This window comes from Thermobia domestica, chromosome 17, assembly GCF_964235325.1.
Source record: "Thermobia domestica chromosome 17, izTheDome1.hap1.1, whole genome shotgun sequence".
Classification (NCBI taxonomy): domain Eukaryota; kingdom Metazoa; phylum Arthropoda; class Insecta; order Zygentoma; family Lepismatidae; genus Thermobia; species Thermobia domestica.
Window position 1 is genome coordinate 171254529 of NC_137470.1, and position 18532 is coordinate 171273060.

At 34.8% G+C, this 18532-nt stretch overlaps 1 protein-coding gene across 4 annotated transcripts in view; it reads right to left on the bottom strand.

Moving 5' to 3' along the window:
* Positions 1-18268, bottom strand: part of LOC145674498 (uncharacterized) — a 102390-nt gene extending 84122 nt beyond the window's left edge. Inside the window, exons 1-2 of one of the 4 annotated variants that reach the window (XM_081744647.1) lie at positions 17808-18264; positions 2777-4486 (exon numbers count right to left, since the gene is read on the bottom strand). In XM_081744647.1, the coding sequence (XP_081600773.1) occupies positions 2777-3897 (1121 nt within the window). In that variant the 5' untranslated portion in view covers positions 3898-4486; positions 17808-18264. Of the gene's footprint in view, positions 1-2776; positions 4487-11553; positions 11751-15668; positions 15919-17807 lie in introns of those variants that run through there. The other 3 variants (XM_081744643.1, XM_081744644.1, XM_081744645.1) reach the window with 3 other exon arrangements.
* Positions 18269-18532: the final 264 nt, after the last annotated feature.

Genomic DNA, 18532 nt, shown 5'->3' on the forward strand with positions numbered 1-18532 from the left:
TCTCCCGTTTCCTCCCACTTTCTTCATTCCACCATTTCACTCATCTCTCATAATCACCGTCTCCTTTAGCCTAACCGGCATAACCGTGGGACGTAAAACTCAAAGATTCCATTTCATTTCGGGGTTCTCCCGTTTCCTCCCACTTTCTTCATTCCACCATTTCACTCATTTCTCATTATCACCGTCTCCTTTAGCCTAACCGACATAATCGTTGGACGTTAAACTTAAAGATTTCATTTCATTTTTTACAAAAGGGTTAGGACTGAATCATAGCATGAGCTCCATGCTTTAAGTCGACATTTAATTTCTTCGTAGATATGGTTTTGGTCTCTTTAATTTTCATTGTATATATCTGCAGATACCTCACTTTGTCGATAGTATTATTTGATTTTTTAATGTATCCACATGATATTTTAAGGTGTTTGCATTATTATGGTCACGAAGAATTTCCATGTATGAAAATATCCTATTTAATATAATTCCATTTATCCAATGATTACCATCCAGCGCGGGAATGTGATTGATCTTAGACAAATTACCTCCTGGTAAAGAACTGGACGAGATTTTTCTTCTATAACCCGCAATAAGATAGAAGTACAGACATCATAAAAGGCTGACAACCACTTTGACGATGTTCCGAAGAATGTATTGAATCCAGGAAAGGATTATTTTTAATTCACTGGCGAAATATAAATTCAATGATTTCTCAAAGTAACCAATTAGTAAATTCCATTCTTATTTTGTGTTTGTCATATTCCTCTGTAAGAGATGTTAGATTTTGTTCACAGAACGAACTTGAAAAAACTCTCTATCCCTTTAGAAATATTACACACTATTTTGAAGTGTGTGCTTAACACGGTAGTACTATCTTATTGTTTACAAGTGATAGATTCATCGATAAAGAAAATCTGAGTGTGTGTATTGTCAAATGCAATAAGAAAGCTCTAACAACTGAACTTGCGATGTCCACACAGAGTATCATTCTAATATAAGCATGCATCTCTTTTCTAAAAATATATAAATAAAGAATGGCAAAAATTGGCATTCTTAAAAGGAAGAAACGACAGATTGAAAAATAAAACTAATTTCCCGCATCAGTATTTGTTTATATTAGCAACGGCCAAACGACTTTGAATAGGCTTTATCGGTGTTATTTGCATGTTACGCAGTGAATTCATTATAATTTTGCTTAACATTGTACAACATTTTTTTAATCGATCGTCTAGAAAAGACCATTTAGAAAAGCAGATTTTTCTAAAATTTGAATGAAAGCTGGCAAAAGTATATAAAATTTGGAATCGACCCGCAAAAACGGCACTTTTCCAGAATATGTGGTTTCCGCTATCTCATTATCGAAAGAAATTTGTCGACAAAGACATAAACGTAGTATTTTTATATATGGATAATTGCTGTACATTTCCACTAGCAGAAGGTTACACCGAAGGCGATAGTTTTCCAACCACTACAAATTTAGAAAAAAAATACTATAATATATACTTTTTAAAATAATGTCAAGATATTTTAAATTAGTATTAAGAACAAGAAAATCACTTTTGTATCGCGTTTTTGTTTTTCACGCACTATGTTCCATCAGTATTTCGGCATGCTCTGTATTTCTTTCCTCGATCAGTTCTGTCTATTTGTTTACAAACCTGTTAATTCCCCTTCCGTTGGTGGGAAATATTGTACCGTCCTATAAAAGAAAACCCGAAGTATTTCGAGAAAAGAAAGAAAGAAATATCTGGAAACACTTAATTACATCAACATTTAACAAACACCTAGACTGATTCATATTTGCCACTACCAGTTGAAGCAAACGACAGTTTATAAGTAACAGATTTTGTATGCCCATTTCTGAGTCCTTGATCTTGGTGTTATGATGCAATATATGTAAAAAATAAATAAATAAAGAGAAACAAAATATCCAGACCGATTTCCTCTTATTTGACTCTTCATTCACTTACACACACACACACACACACATATATATATATATATATATATATATATATATATATATATATATATATATATATATATATATATATATAACTATGCGTAAGTTCCACTTCTATAAAATTCAATGTAACTATTTTTTAACTACTTTATTGCCGAAGCTGAGCAGCAAAAAAGAACAGAACACAGCAGGAATGGTACATCCCTTACTGCGAGAAAGAGTGGAAGTCCGCTGAAGACACAATTATTGTGTTAGAAGTGTTACGTGATTATGTCATTTATATTATAACATAGCATTGCTCAGTGTGTTGTGTTTAGTTTGACAATACGGAAACAAGGATTGACAGAATGGTTATTGAAAAAAAAAAAGATACTTTATATATTTTTCACCCGAAAGATTACAGAATTGCTCGCCTCCCTTTTTACGTTAAAATAAAAGCACTTCTGTCGTTTGTTTTCTCATTGTCCTGCGATGAATGATTCACGATTTAAAGACATTTGTTTACGAACAACAATAATTAACCTTTAAACTATTTAAAAATTAAACGCAATTCATCTTTTCTGTTTGTGGGATAAGCAATGTGTTGTGATCAATGCTTAGAATCTTAAAGATATTTATTCACGACAAGATAACTTTATTTAACATCTTAATAAACTGACATTCTTATGAATTTTTGCTAAATAATTACATCTTGTAGGCCACTCTGAAATATCTTCAGCACATTTTAGGCATGAATGCATGCATATTTTCGTAAGTTTTTAGGTCATAGAAATCCTAGCATTAATGATTATAAATAAATATTTTTTGAGACACACTTACCCATTATCCTCCAAAGTGCTTGAGTTATCCAAACTTGGGCTTGCCTCTGGTTCATTAAGGGTTTTAACAGAATGCATTAAGATGGATTGTTTACTTTCGAGGTGAGGTTCTATTTTTGACACCTTGTATTTCACCTTAAATTCTCCATTTTTTAAACAATCTTCCAGAAGTACACGGGCATTCAGATTCATACCAATACACTTTTGCCTACTTCTTAATTCCCCATCATTTGAAGCATTATAATATTTACCATAGATTTTACCATAACACTTTCTATCGTGTAAGCCGCCAAATTTACGGTCACTTTCCTCTTCTCCAATGAAGTTGAGAGATCCATTGTCTATATCACATTTATTCATTTGCCTTAAAGTATTCCAAGAATCCTCATTTACTAAAATACTTTCAACTTCCACTTTAATATCGTTTACTGTAAGTAAAGGATCTATTTGTATATTTGTGTATCTCTGAGAATATGATATTTCTTCTAACTCTAATGACTCCTCCTCATTACAAGACTTTGTACAATTTTCCTTACGTTTCATATATTTTTTACAACAGCTTCCTTTCCTCTTGTCGATTTGATCAGATGTAACTAATTCATTTCCTTCAAAGGCCAATGCAAATTGTCCTTCACTAGTTCCTTCTACTGTCATTTCCTCGTTCGGTTGTAATTCTGAGCTAGGTATCTCTTCTTGATGTAATATGGAAGTAAATTTCTTCTGAGGTAAGTCATAATTATTACGCTCTTCTGGTTGCAAAATAGATATACAATATACTTCATGGTTTTTACTCTTGGGACAACTGCCAATCCCATTACTATTACAAGGATTGTGGTTACACTGTATTGTTGACATCTCATTTTCAAACATAGTGTCTTTTGAGTTGCTTACAGGTAATGCTGTATCGCTACGACACGCTCTATTCTCTCTTTGCACTATTGGCACTTCTCTTTCAAAGTCTTTTGAAGTATTCCCTTCGCGTGATATATCGGTATCGCAACCTAGAATCCCATCATCTACCGTTGACTGTTTTGTTTCAGGGACACTGGTTTTTAAATTGATATCTGATGGTGACATATTAGTAACAAAAGACGTGATGTCACTTTCTTCTAGTTCCGACATCTTTCATTCATAAACAGTAACTTTGGAATTGATAACAGAAACACTTACTTTCTGTATTGGTTTTAAACAATTTTAAGTAATTTCAACAGACCCACACACTCTCTGAAATTCCGGAAAATTACTTGAAAAGAATATTAAGTTCCGTTTTCTTCAACAAAAAGAATGTCTTTGAAAACAATCACCAGATTTCAAGGTAACAAGCATATTCTGTCTATCGGAAATATGTGTAAAGTGTTGTTCAAAAAAACCCTGGCCAACCAACTGTCCTTAAAAATCCCTTTACACTTACCAACATTTGAACTAAACAAAACTAATGGCATCTTCTTTGCCAATTAAGATGTCCACTTAGAGCTAAATATTAAAACTTCCTTCAAACCGATGGTAGAATATCAATAAAGCAAGATGGGTAACCAAAACCAGAAGAACAAACTTTCTCCAAACTGTGGAGAATGAACAATTTAACTCTGTAATTTGTTTACAAATAATTTATCAAGTTGAAGAGCTTTATTTGATGTTTTGTTTCATTTTCTGATCCAATGTTGGTAATCACCCAAGAAAAGTATTATAAGCTGGCTTACCCCAAATGTTTCTGAAAGAAAGAGTAAATGCAATTAATCTACATTTTAAACAGACACAATATAAACAAGCGAAAAAATATCAAGAATTTGTTAAAACAGTTATTGGAATAAAAAATTAAACAGACGGAAATATTTAAAGTAAATTAGACATATTTAATGTCGCACTTCATAAGGTCCATAAAACATGCCTAAAAGTCGAAAACGTAATTTACTCTTGTCAAAACTCAGTGCATATGACTTTTTGAGATTGCTGGTATCGAATCTGATTATTGTCTCTCTAAAGTATGACCCTTTTTAGAAACATTACCAGGAGGAAACTATTCGATTGTATTTCGAGATGTATTTTGGATATGATAAGCTGGTCATTAGAGTTGTTTTCATGTTATTTCGGGTTTGTATAGTTTCCAATTTGGCCCCCAGAGGGAGTGGTCATCAGAGTTGTAATGATGATGTTTGTTGGTGCTGAGAAGTTATTCTGCGTGTTAAAGCCACATTCCATGTCAATGAAAATGTTAATCGACACAATTGTCGAATCTGGGGAACAGACAATCTACACAGAATCATTGTAGTTGATACCAGATTCCCCAAAGCTCAACTTGTTTGTGCGATATCACAATGGAAGCTCTACGGACCCTTTTGTTTCGCAGAGGACACTGTAAAAGGCATGTCCTACCTGGACATGCTCCAGGTAGGTTTAATTCACAAATGAATGTGGACTGAAAATTATGTTTTCCAGCATGATGGAGCATCACCTTATTATCACAGTCAAGTTCGTCCATACCTCAATGATATCCTGTCACAACGTACAATAGGAAAAACAGATCCTTTGGACAACGCTTTTCTAAAGCGGCCAGCCTGTTTCCAGGTTTAACCCCTCTTGATTTTTCTTATAGCATTAATGAAGGACTGTGCTTACATGCCTTCCCTTCCAGAGAACTTACACGAATTGCGAATCAAGCAGTAGCAACACTGGTCAAACCAGATATGCTAACCACAGGCTGGCAGGAGCTAGATTTCCTCATAGATGTTAGTCGTGTCACACACGTGACCACATCAAATCTAAATAATGTCTTTAGTTCACCATAAAACAATTTAGAGCCTTGCATTAAAAAAATAACTCACATTATGTATAGTACTTTTTCATTTAAAAAAAAATATTCCAAAATTAAACTTCCATTACACACACACGCTGTGCAGTAATTATATATATATATATATATATGCATAGCACGTTTTTCGTTCGCTCATAACAAAATAAACTATATTTCATGAGTTATGTGTTTTTGGCTGTCTAAAGAATTTAAAGCGAAAGACTGCTAAGCAGACAGACGATTCATTCAGCACAAAGCATATTTTTGGTGTAAATTTCGTCATTATTAAATATTTTCTTTTCTGACCGGTGTGAACGTTTAGAGTCAATCATGAGTGTCTTTTCTCTTATTTCCTAATTTCACTTCAGAAACAAATAGTCTTTCCACTGGATTCTAACATTTGACCTACGATCACGCATTTTCCATTTGACTATTTTGCCCGTGAATAATATCATTTTGGTGATAATTTAAGTAGATATACTGTGAGTAAAACTTGCAGTTCTTCAATTTTTCTTTAATTACTTAATATATATGCAAATTCATGCTTATACAGAACTATTCAGACTCTGCAGACAATGTATATAATTACTTTTCAAGGAAAAAGAATGTTTAAGAATTCAAGAAAAAATGTCAAAATGTTGTTCTGATGACATGTGGGCAGAGAGTTGGAATTTGTTAAGACAAAATTCATACAGGAGTGCAATATAAAAATATTTTCCAAACAGTTAAATACCACGTAAATCCCTTACTTATATGAAACTTTCTGTATGAGTTACAAATAAAACACGAAACAAGAAAACACAAATACTGGGAAATTTTGTAGAAAACCTTTCCTCGGGATCATATCGGTTTATTCTACGTGGAAAAAACTCACCAAGATCGACTAATAATCTTTAAAGAAAGTGAAGCACCATGCGATAGACATGTAGATCCATTTAGATATATCCGGCCTTTAAAGAAATTTCGCTGTAGGTCTCGAGGCGGTTCTCAGCGTTGTATGCAGGGGTAAACACTCCGAAATCTCGAATTTCTACAAATTTTGCCTAATTTAAAGGTCAGTTTTACTAATTTTAATACCATTTCTCCTATATTAAATTTGGACCCCTGGAGCTTTCGATTCCCTTTTCGACCCGGAAATAAATTCCTGTGTATTCCCTGGACAAAATGAACCATATGTTTCCATGCAAGGGCAGAATCATATTAAACATTCTTGCTTTCACCCTGCTGATTTCGATCGATCTTTAGTAAATTACTCCTTTGTTTGCCTTCAATGAGGCTAACTGAGCAAGGTCGTTTTAGGAAAACGTGAATTGGCAGTGAAACAAGAAAGAGACCATCAAGTGAAAGAGATGGATACTCATTGTAGTCTATTTCTAGTTCAAATGTTGCTTCTACTTCTATGTTGGTCGTCTTACGGTTCTGGATTAAAAGTATAAATCACATATTAACTTAGCTACTTAAAATTACCGTATTTTCGTATCATAGACAGTTTTTATCTACACGTACGGGAAACTAAAATACATTTTGCGTTTAACAATATTATCCTTTAATTTCCAACCCTGTCTGCGATAGAAATTTAGAGAAAATGAGCCAGACATAAATGGAATTCTTAAGGACTTAGGTTCATTTTTTGACTTAGATTTTAACGGGCTGTCTAGATTTCCATGACCAGGACTGTGCAAGTAATCAAAATATTAGGATCTTACGTTCTACATATATAGTAAGCTAGAAATACGAAATGGAAAGATCGTCGTTTAGAACATATTACTCTATAAGAAAGACATGACGAAGTGTAGTGCTATGTCAAAGTGAAGGCACAGTCTTCATATAGATGTTGGTAACCTGTGAAACACACTAGGCATGTGTTTCATCCAATATAGTGTTTATCTACTAACCTCCTCTACGCTTACGCCAACAGTCGCAAAAGCGTCTACCCCCCACGGACGATCCCATCACTGCGACTCAGTCTCCTATCACGTTCCTGTCCTGCCTCATTTAGATTTCATTCGTGCATTTCAGTGGCCAACTAGAACAAGTTGATTTGGGTTTGAAAATTAATTCATGTTTTATGCATTGCAGGTATTATGGCATTTGTGCGCACGCTGAAGTCAATCTGCACCTAATAATGCAATTCTTAGCAAGTCTTCAGTATAGGCACTCCATTCATTTGACTCTTTCAAAGACCTGAGTCCTCGAAACAGTTCCTTTCATGTTTGGTGCATATAACTCATCTCTAGAGTGGATCGTGAAAGAAGTCACACCGGTTAAAATATGTTTAACCTTTCATAATACTAATTCTTATATACGACAATCAGTTTATCAGATAATTTTCTTCCCATAGAGTTGAGCACCGGTCGCCAATTTTATAAAGCTTCTGAGCTACCGTACATTTTTTTAAACCCTACTGTGAGCTACCAACCAACAGAAGTAACATTTTTTTTTCTTTTCTTTTTTTAAAAAAAAACTAACATTTGTTTATTGCTTATAAACTAGCATTACCAAGATTAGCACAGCGAAGCAATAACGCGATCTACCGAAAATATGCCAGGGATTGACAATTTGGCGGTCACTGATATAAAGCGATAGAAGTTTAAATTTCACAAATATGACTTCCCACACGAGCCACTTCTAAATATTTCAATAACTATAAAGACACAAAAAGCAAAATACGAAAGGAAGAACATAAAAAAAATAAACTATATCACACACTTAACACACGAGAGTTGCAAGCTTCCCGCAACAAAAATTATAATACAATTTTCGAAAATAAATACTAATATATAGCAATTAGGTATCTTAAAATAAAGTAAAAATAATTGGCTTAAAAAAAAATACTTGAAATTTTAATTTGGAGAATACAGCTCGCCATATGCCTTATGAAAAAGAAAACTTTTTTTTTTTTCTCCAACAGTATAATCACCAAAAAATTTTCTTTTTCACAGATAGAACTCAAACTGAAGCATCATCCCTTCGGAGCAATGTGTACAGCTAAGACTTCTTTTTAAATGACACCAAAGATTCTCGATGTTTTAGGTGTATGGCCCGGTAGTCGGATCGACGATGTTATGAGAATGACTTACGGTTAAATGTTCCTATTCACCATAATTAAAACAATTATAAACTTTACAACAGTCAGTTATATTAGAATTCGCGTTCATGTGTCTTAAGATGATGTCCAATAAAATCTTCGCAATCGTTTCATTATCGGGGCACTCACTGGGGAATATATGGCCAGTATTTCTACAAATACTGCCAACAATCTACACTTGTTTTTTCAATCTCCACACATTGTACTTTACATCATGCAAAATGAACTTCATCTACTTCAACTATGTTATTAGCTCTACCAATAAGAAAAGTGTGTCTAAATTGCAGCCTCTAAACACAGTTCTAGGCAGAAGTTTAATCAATCACTGTGCGTAAGTACGACAAGTTTAATCAATCACTTGTCGTACTTGTGCGTGTGTGTGTGTTTTGTTAAAAGTACTACTTTTGTCTTTTTTTTTATCATCTTACTGTATACCTGTATTTTTCTTGTATATAACCGTGTCTTTTGTACTCAATTGATTGTATGTTTTTTGTATAACACAATGTACTTCCTTGACAAGGGTTAGGTGGTAGAGCAGCAATATGCTGAACCTCGCCAGCTTGAATAAAGCCTTTTTCAATTTCAATTTCAATCACATATAGTGGTACTGGCTATTTAAATTCCTTATTTCGCCTTCATTAAATAACACATCAACGCCATTCTACACATCATGCCACGGGAAGGTTCTAGAACATAGGCCCCCTTTATAAAACTTATGAAGTATATTTTACGTACCCTGTTCTGGCTCCTTATTCTGTCTTTTTTTTTTCTTCCAGTATTTTGACACTTTTATCGTTGAAATATATTATTACGGAAACTAAGAACTTCAACTATTGAAGAGTTCAGTATCATGCTTGTTTTTAATGTCCGCTAAGTTGTTTCATAAGCTCCCAAATTATTTGAAGGGTATCAAAAACATACTGAATTTCAAAAATGAACTATTTAATTTTTTGTGTAACAAAATTTATTATGATATTAATGAATACTTGGGTGATAGTTTGTAAATTAATGTAATATCAATTATATTGAAATGTCTTCATATTATTTGACTAGTCCTATGTACTGGTCTCTGACCAATAATGTACGATATGGATGAATAAAAGAATGAAAGAATGAAATGGAAGAATTATAATTTTAGATAAATGAAGTTTCTTCTTTGTCTTTGCTTCTACATACACAAATTTTACTTTAGTTTGAGTTTTATTTTATTCGAAATTCCATTCAGTTTCGTCTTTGTCTTCAGAGTAGATGTTTAATCTTTTATTATTGGCGGTAGACGTAGTATGCGATTGTATTGTGTGAAACTGTCGAAGTATTTATATATTCCTTTATACCTCGTATGTTTTGTGTACGTTTTATAGTTTCCTTCAGTGTTCTATTTAACTCTATTGTGTTTGTATGTGTGTTTGGGTTTTATGGGTTTACAAAATAATTTTTGTGCTATACCGTGTTCTTTGACATTCATTTTTCGCAATGAGCATGTTGTTCTGTATTGTTGAAGTTACCTTCTTCTCTTATTATTTTTATAGGGCAAGTTGGGTGAATTACAAAATATATTATTTGAAATTATTAATTAATGAATTGCCTTGCATTTAACGATTTCTTCTAATAATATACATATTCTAAAATAATACATGTTTGAGGGTGTCGAGTGCACTGCCTTCCACTGTTATTTTGGAATGTAGATATTTGGAAGAAATTCTTTTATGCAAGTGGTATTTCGATTAGTTAATAGTTTGAAATAGGCGACATCACGAAGTGAACGGAACAGATACATTTCTACAACCGGAATCAAAACAACCATGTCATCGGAAACCAAAGAACAAAATCAGCGGAACATCCTTAAGAAATGCATTCTAAGGCTGTGAGAGTGCTGCTAAGAAAAGTTCGTATCTCGTGCAGGTGCAGTTTTGGAAGATTTAAAGCTTAAATTCAATACTGGACATGAAAAACTATGTCTAAAAGGAACAACTTTCTCCAGACGACAGAATTAAATACACAGTAATACAACTATATTTTAAGTTCAGAAGTGTAAGGTCACTAGTGCAAAATCATTACAAGTGATTTACGACGGATACTGAAACTCGTATCATTGCCGAAACTCACTTCTTTCCACTACCTTCCCTTGCGTACATACCATAGCCATCGTCTCCTACCTTCGGACGCGCACGGGCGAGCCCACCAGCTTCGCCCTGCCCTGGTTCGGTGAGATAGCATTCGTGCTTTCTAGTGGACGCCTAGCACAGGCTGGTATTTTTGCACTATAGTTTTTATGTTACACACTCGGAAGCCGTATTTATTCGCAAATCGTAAAAGAATTGTAAGTTTTCAAGAGTTACTTATTGTGGCCTCCTTGAATTTTATATATGCCAAGTGAGATGTTTCATCTCGAACAGTGGAAACCTTTTAGGGGCAATAGGAGGAAAATTAGTAAAATAATTTTTCAAGAATTATTAAAGTGGTACGCCAAACGTAAATCTGTACGTCTATTTCATGAATATAATGGTGGTTCCTCCATCACCAATACAACCTCTAAAAATCTTCATAATATGGCAGGGTTCTAGAAAGCTTGCCCGCAACCTATTGAGTTGTAATAAGGAAAATAATTAACCTTGTTACTAACCTACCTTCACTCTCTAGACAGTACTGTGTGAATTGAGTATTGAGCTTTGATAAAAGAACCAAGCTTGTTTCACCGATGTGTGCGGGTCAGACTAACAGTTGACAAACAAAATGAAAGAGAAGTAATTCTATGTAAGGTATATTAAAATAACAGCAAATAGCAAAACAACTTTGAAAAGGCTAAACTGCCGCAGATGGCGACCCCGGATAAAACCCACATGAATCTGTTTTCCATGTTGAATTACAACTTATCTGTTCTTACTTTCATTTATCTTACCTACAATAAACCATTCTTCATTTCTGGCCAGCACTACACAATATTAGTAACAAATATTTCTTATTTGCATGGTCCTGTTGCTCTTTCCTACATCACTAAACATCAGTATTGTATTACTAAGCAAAATTTGTACCTTGGAACTGTTAAGTGTTTGAAACTACACATTACTCATTAATGACTAAAGAAATGCAACCGATTAAATATCTCATCTTCCCAAAGTGAGAGGTTAAATTTAAATTTAAGTTACACCACTTGAGCGAGACGTAATGTCAACTGATATTTAGACTGCTTTATCAATAACACACAACTATATTTATAAAAAAAAGTGATTTATTTAAGGTACGAAACATGGCTGAGCGAGCAAACGGGGCTACAAGCCCAGCAGGACTTGTTTTGTTCCCCCATGACAATACAGCAGCATACAAATCCCAAGTTAGTTAATAACACAGTGGGTTTGAAACACTGTCAATTAAGCTATCCGTGTAACGTGGGTTCCTGTCACCACGGCATAGCGCGTCCTCAGGTTACGGATCGAGGAGAACGCCTCTAGATATAGAGGTTAGCTGCGAACATACCAAATAAGCAGTCGCGGACAGACGACTAGAAGTGGTCCTCCAGCTTAGAGGTTTGAATAAGGCTAACAACCTCATCCTCGAAAAAAAAAGGCACTTGTTCAGAAACAGTCACAAAAGCCTCGGTCAAGGACTGATAACTTGGCACGACCTCAGCAAAAGAAAATGGACACGAGATTCGGAACATGGACTATTAGAAGTCTTTATAGGGCAGGCGCGTTAAAATCGGTAACCATTGAGTTGGAGAAATACAGGATGGACCTAGTAGGAGTTCAGGAAGTTAGGTGCGAAGGAAATGGATCTGTAATTCCGGAAATTTTACGTTATTTTACGGAGAAGGAAATAAAAACCACCAATTAGGAACAGGGATATTCGTTCACAAACGAATATTACCAGCAATTAAGAAGGTTGAATTTGTTACTGACAGACTTCCTTTTATTACTCTTAAGGGTCGGTTCATGCCAAGTGAACTTTGCGGTGGACAAACACCGTGTGCGTGGGTTTTCTCGGGGTTTTCCCGTTTCCTCCCACTTTCTTCATTCCACCATTTCATTCATTTCTCGTTATCGCCGTCTCCTTTAGCCTAACCGGCATAACCGTGGGACGTAAAACTCAAAGATTTTCTTAAGGGTCGGTGGTGTGTTATTATCGTTTTAAATGTACATGCCCCAACAGAAGATAAGGATGGCGATATAAAAGACAGATTTTACGAAAAAGTGGAACGGATATTTGACCAACTCCCACGATACCATTTGAAAATTCTATTAGGGAATTTGAATGTGAAGGAGAAGATATTTTCAAACCGGTTATAGGGAACGAAAGTCTACATAAGGAAGGTAATGACAACGGTGTTAGGCTCGTGAACTTTGCAACATCCAAAAACCTAATCGTGAAGAGTACAAAATACTCACATCGCGATGTTCATAAATACACTTGGACCTCACCAGACGGAAAAACACACAATCAAATTGATCAAGTTTTAATAGATAGAAGAAGGCAATCTAGCATAATTAATGTCCGGTCATTTAGAGGTGCTGGTTGTGACACTGACAACTACCTGGTAGCAGCGTTAGTAAGAGAAAGATTGTCGTAGAATAGTATATATATATATATATATATATATATATATATATATAAATTCAATGCCCGAAAACGGAGAGATTTAATTTAAAGAAATTATAAGAGAGCCAGGTAAGAGAGGAATACTAGATTGAAGTTTCGAATAGATTATCGGTTTTAGAAGATTCGGAGTGCACTAGTGTTGAGGATACCTGCATTGAAATTAGAGATAGCATTAAAACTTCACCAAATGAAAAAATAGGATACGTGGAAATACGTAAGAACAAACCATGGATCGACCAGGAATGCATTAAACTAGCAGAGAAGAGAAAACAGGCAAAATTACGCTGGCTACAAAATCCGAATGAAATAAATAAATAAATAAATAAAAAATTGCAGATATCGGGCGGGAAACTTCCAAACCTTTTAGAATGAAGAAACGCGATTTTTTGAAAGCTAAAATTAAGGAACTTGAAGATAATAGTAAAAATAAAAATATTCGGGACATGTACAAGAGGATCAGCGAATTTAAGAAAGGCTATCAACCTCGTGCTTATATATTAAAGAAAGCTGACGGAACACTTCTCACTGATACGAATTGCAACTTAAATAGATGGAAAGATTTGTTTGACGATTTGCTTAACACGCAGCCAAAAATTAGTGTGCATGGAGAAAAGGAGGTACACACCGCAGAACCGTACATTCCAGAACCCAACCGAACAGAAGTAGAAACCGCTATAAAGAAATTAAACAAGCACTAATCTCCGGTTGTAGACGAAATTCCGGCTGAGTTAATTTTAGCCGGAGGCGAAAAATTGTGGAACAAGATACATAAAATCATTCTCCTTATCTGGAAGAATTGCCACAAGAGTGGAAAGAAATAGTCATTGTTCCAATTCACAAGAAAAGCGACAAAACTGACTGTAATAATTATCGAGGCATTTCTCTTCTGTCAACATCCTATAAAATCCTTTCAAATATTCTATCAGCAAGATTGACCCCATACGCAGATGAAATTATTGGAGATTATCAGTGCGGATTTAGACGAAATCGATCAACTATCGACCAAATATTTACCATTCAACAAATACTCGAAAACAAAATGGTAATACAATACCCCAGTACATCAACTATTTATTGATTTTAGGAAGGCCTACGACTCGGTTAGAAGAGAAACATTATACAACGTTCTTACAGAGCTTGGAATACCGAGAAAGCTAATTACATTGATTAAGATATGTTTAAATGAATTCCAAAGTAAAGTCCGGGTAGGAAAATTTTTGTCCACAAGCTTTCACGTCGAAAATGGCCTGAAACAAGGAGATGCATTGTCGCCATTATTATTTAACTTCGTTCTGGAATACGCTATAAGGAAACTCAAAGATAGCAACCAGGGCCTAGAGTTAAACGGTATTCACCAGGTTATGGCATATGCTGATGATGTAAATTTAATAGGGGATGACAGGAGAATAAGAGAAAGAAATACAAAATACAAACTAAATACATGGAAGTACGTCGGGACCGTAATAAAGCAAATTATGGATACGTTAAAATGTTAAATAATACTTTTGATAAAGTTGATACTTTCTAATACCTAGGATCAGTATTAACAGAGGAAAATCATATTCACAAAGAAATTAAATGTTGACTAAAAGCAAGAAATTCGTGTTATTATTCGGTTCAAAATCTCTTGTCGTCGCGATTTCTGCGGAGGAATTTGAAACTTAAAATATATAAAACGAAATCATGCCTGTTGTTCTGTATGGTTGCGAAACATGGTCGCTTACTCTGAGAGAAGAACATAGACTGAAAGTATTTGAGAACAAGATCCTGAGACGAAAGTTCGGAACCAAGAGGAACGGGAATGGCGGAAACTTCGTAACACGGAACTACATAAGTTATACGGTTTACCGAACATTGTTAGGGTCATCAAGTTTAGGAGGCTTAGCTGGGCAGGTCATGTAGCTAGAATTGAAGAAAATAGAAACGCTTTCAAGGTATTGACTGGAAGACCAATCAGAAAACGACCATTAGGAAGACCTAGGCGCAGATGGGAGGACAATATTAAGATGGATTTCGCAGAGATAGGAATACAAAGTAGAAACTGGATCCCATTGGCTAAGGATAGAAGTCAGCGGAGAGCTTTTGTGAACGTGACGTTGAACCTCCGGGTTCCATAGGCCATAGAATTAGTTAGTTTAGTTAGTCAGATTATGCTATACTGCTACTTCACCTCATATCACATCAATCGGCGAACACAAAGTTTAAAATGTGCCTTAAGTTTTCTCCCTTATTAATCACCCTACAGTGATGAACTTTCTATATTCGTTACTTCCATTGTCACACACAGTCTCATTCTGTTTATTTCTTCGTAAATTTTGTATTTAGTGGCCACCATCTGCGGCAGTTAACCCCATTGAAAACAGGTTAATGTGAGGTTAATTTGAGTCCGCCATCTGCGGAACATCAACTCATAATCCTTACTTTTTATCCTTTGTAATCTAACAATAAACTTCCATTTTTAATTCATTCTACACACAAGTGTAGAATCGCAACGTGGAATAAGTGTTTAATCTTTCACTGAGTAAGACTTTGCAGAGAGGAGAATGAAAAACTTTGAAGCAATAATTTCCTTTCAGTTATACTACTTCCTCTTTAGCCCTAACCCTCCAAAGTGGATAGTACAATCAGAAGAACGCTTGCAATTTTCCTCATCCGGTAATAGTATACATGAGAACGTCGTGATCTGCGTTTCTTCTGTGTTCTATTACCACTTTACAGGAAATACCATAAATTTTTTACGTAGTGCAATAGTAAGAAGTATCCATGTGCACAAGAGATGCGATATGCGTTAAATTCCCCTCCCCCTTACACACACATAGTCATAGATAAAGTACAAGGGCACTACACATGCAGATATGAAGTACAGGTACGTTCTGTTTTATTTTCGTATCAGTCGATAAGTAAATCAAAGTCGCTTTGTTACCCCTAGTGATGGGTAAATTCCCGGGAAGATATTTTTCGGGAATATTCCCTGGGAAGATTCCCAAAATGGGAATTTATCCGGGAATTTATGTTCAATCAGAAAGAAAATTGCATTCTATTAATATATTATGATTTCAAAGTTGAATCAATTTTTATATCACAGCATATGATTACTGTTGTCCACAGAGGATTCTTTAAAATGTATATTCTGAACGGTACTATGCTACTTTATTAACACTTTATTACATTTAGAGAGTACGCATAAATGTATATTTATTTACAATATGTTCTTTCCATTAAATATGAATGAAAAAATTATATAGGAAATTATATAGTAACAGTTTAAATTTATATGTAAGTGGATTTGCTCAACTTGACTCTATTACTGATATTATAAACACATTAAATTTATAAATGTTATAAACCAATTAGATTGGGTAAATGCTAGAAGATACATGTCTCACCAATTTATCAACATTTGCGCATACATATTTATGTTCACAAAATTTGCAAGATACTTTCCTATCTTTATATTTTAACACGTAACATTGCATACACGACCTTTTATTCTACCTATTTCTCGAAATTCCATACGTTAATTCACATGTAAAAAAGTCCGAGTACTTCTTCAGAAATTCGAGTCAGAGAGAGGAGACGTCTATTACTAATGGTGGTTCAGGGTTTATTAATAGTACTTCATCTCTATTTCTACATAATTCTAAATTAGTTTACAAAATGGTTCCTTTTAATCATTTGTAAATTAGTACTTTGCTAATTTTGGCTGTTCTTTAGCATTGGGGGCCAGCTTTTGCACCTACTTTTTTGCAATATTCTATTCCGATGCGGTTGTTTTATGGTTTCATACGTTAAATTACGTTACCAACATTAAATTCTGACAGCGTTACAGAGCGAGCGTTAGCGAATGAAGGCAGGTTAGAGCCCCGCATGGCACGTTGTTTTCTATCTTCGTTACCAACAATTCACTTTCTTTTCTCACATAAATTACTTCCACTTACCTTTCCGTTTTGTATAAATCCCCTACTGCCCTAAAGCAATGTGTTCGATACTTTCTTGACTACTTGAACATCACTATCAACTCATTTCTTCCCTAAATCATCCTACTTTTTGCTAGTTTTGGCCCCCCAATTCTAAATATTTACCTTACTTTTAATGCAAATGGAAATGGAATTTAAAAATCATATTATCAGTTATATAAAGTACCGTCAAATAATTTTAAATTTTTTAACCTCCAAATTCTTTAAAACCTAGAAGTAAACCATAATATATTAAAATAAAGTAATTAGTCATATGGTTCTTATAATTTGGTAGATAAAGTAAAGAAATGGAAATAAATTCCTTCCCGGGAATTTATAGGCCAGGGAAAAAACCCGGGAATATTCCCATTTTTAAATTCCTTCCCACCGGGAATATTCCCACTGCCCATCACTAGTTACCCCCTTGGTAAGTTCGTAGATACTCAATGAATAATCCCTGAAAGTATGAGCATCCAGCTCCTTCGGGAACTGATGCGGCTTTACGTATACTATATCCTATTTGGTTCAGAATATAGCAGAAATTACTATTATTCTTTTATCTCCAAATAATTAATGCTTATAAATGTTTTGGCGCCTCACTTACGTCCACGACTCTACGTAAAGAATTCTTGACTCATCGTAGACCATTACCGGTGAAATAGGTAGGTGCACCAGCTCGCTAGTCATGTGTGCTATGATTGCAAAATAGTCTAATGTGTACCTCACACGCAGGATTTATGATTCAGGAACAAAATTGAATAAAATACAGGACACAATTGGGAAGAAAGGACACAATCGTGAAAAACGTCAAAGGCAGGAAAAGGTCAAAATCGGGAAAGAAGTTCAGACAGTGAAAGAGGGCTGAAAGACAAGTTGAACAGGGCAAAATGTTAGAGGAAAGTGGGAAGTGTAAAATGAAAAAAGAACAAAAAGTAGAAAAAAGAAGGGGATGCGTGTACGTGTAAATGTAAAAGAAAGTGTAAGTGTAGTGTAGGTGTATAGGAGATCCCACGCAACTCTCTTCCTCACAGAGCACCACAGCACACTAGGCACTCGCCGTAACGGCTACTGTCGAACTCCCCAAAGGATCCACATAATGAATATCCCTCCTCACAAGAGTTCTCATCTGTCAGCAGTATTGATAAACCGTGAAGATAAAAGACACTACACGAGGGACAAATCAATGCAATTGATCGTGAAAAGTAACTAAAAATAATTCCTGAAATGCCTTGCCTACATTACTTTAAACTTTCAGGGGCGTGTTTATCTATCCAACTAACCAACACGATATCGGGTCAACAACAAAAGGTCAAACATGAAAATTCGAAA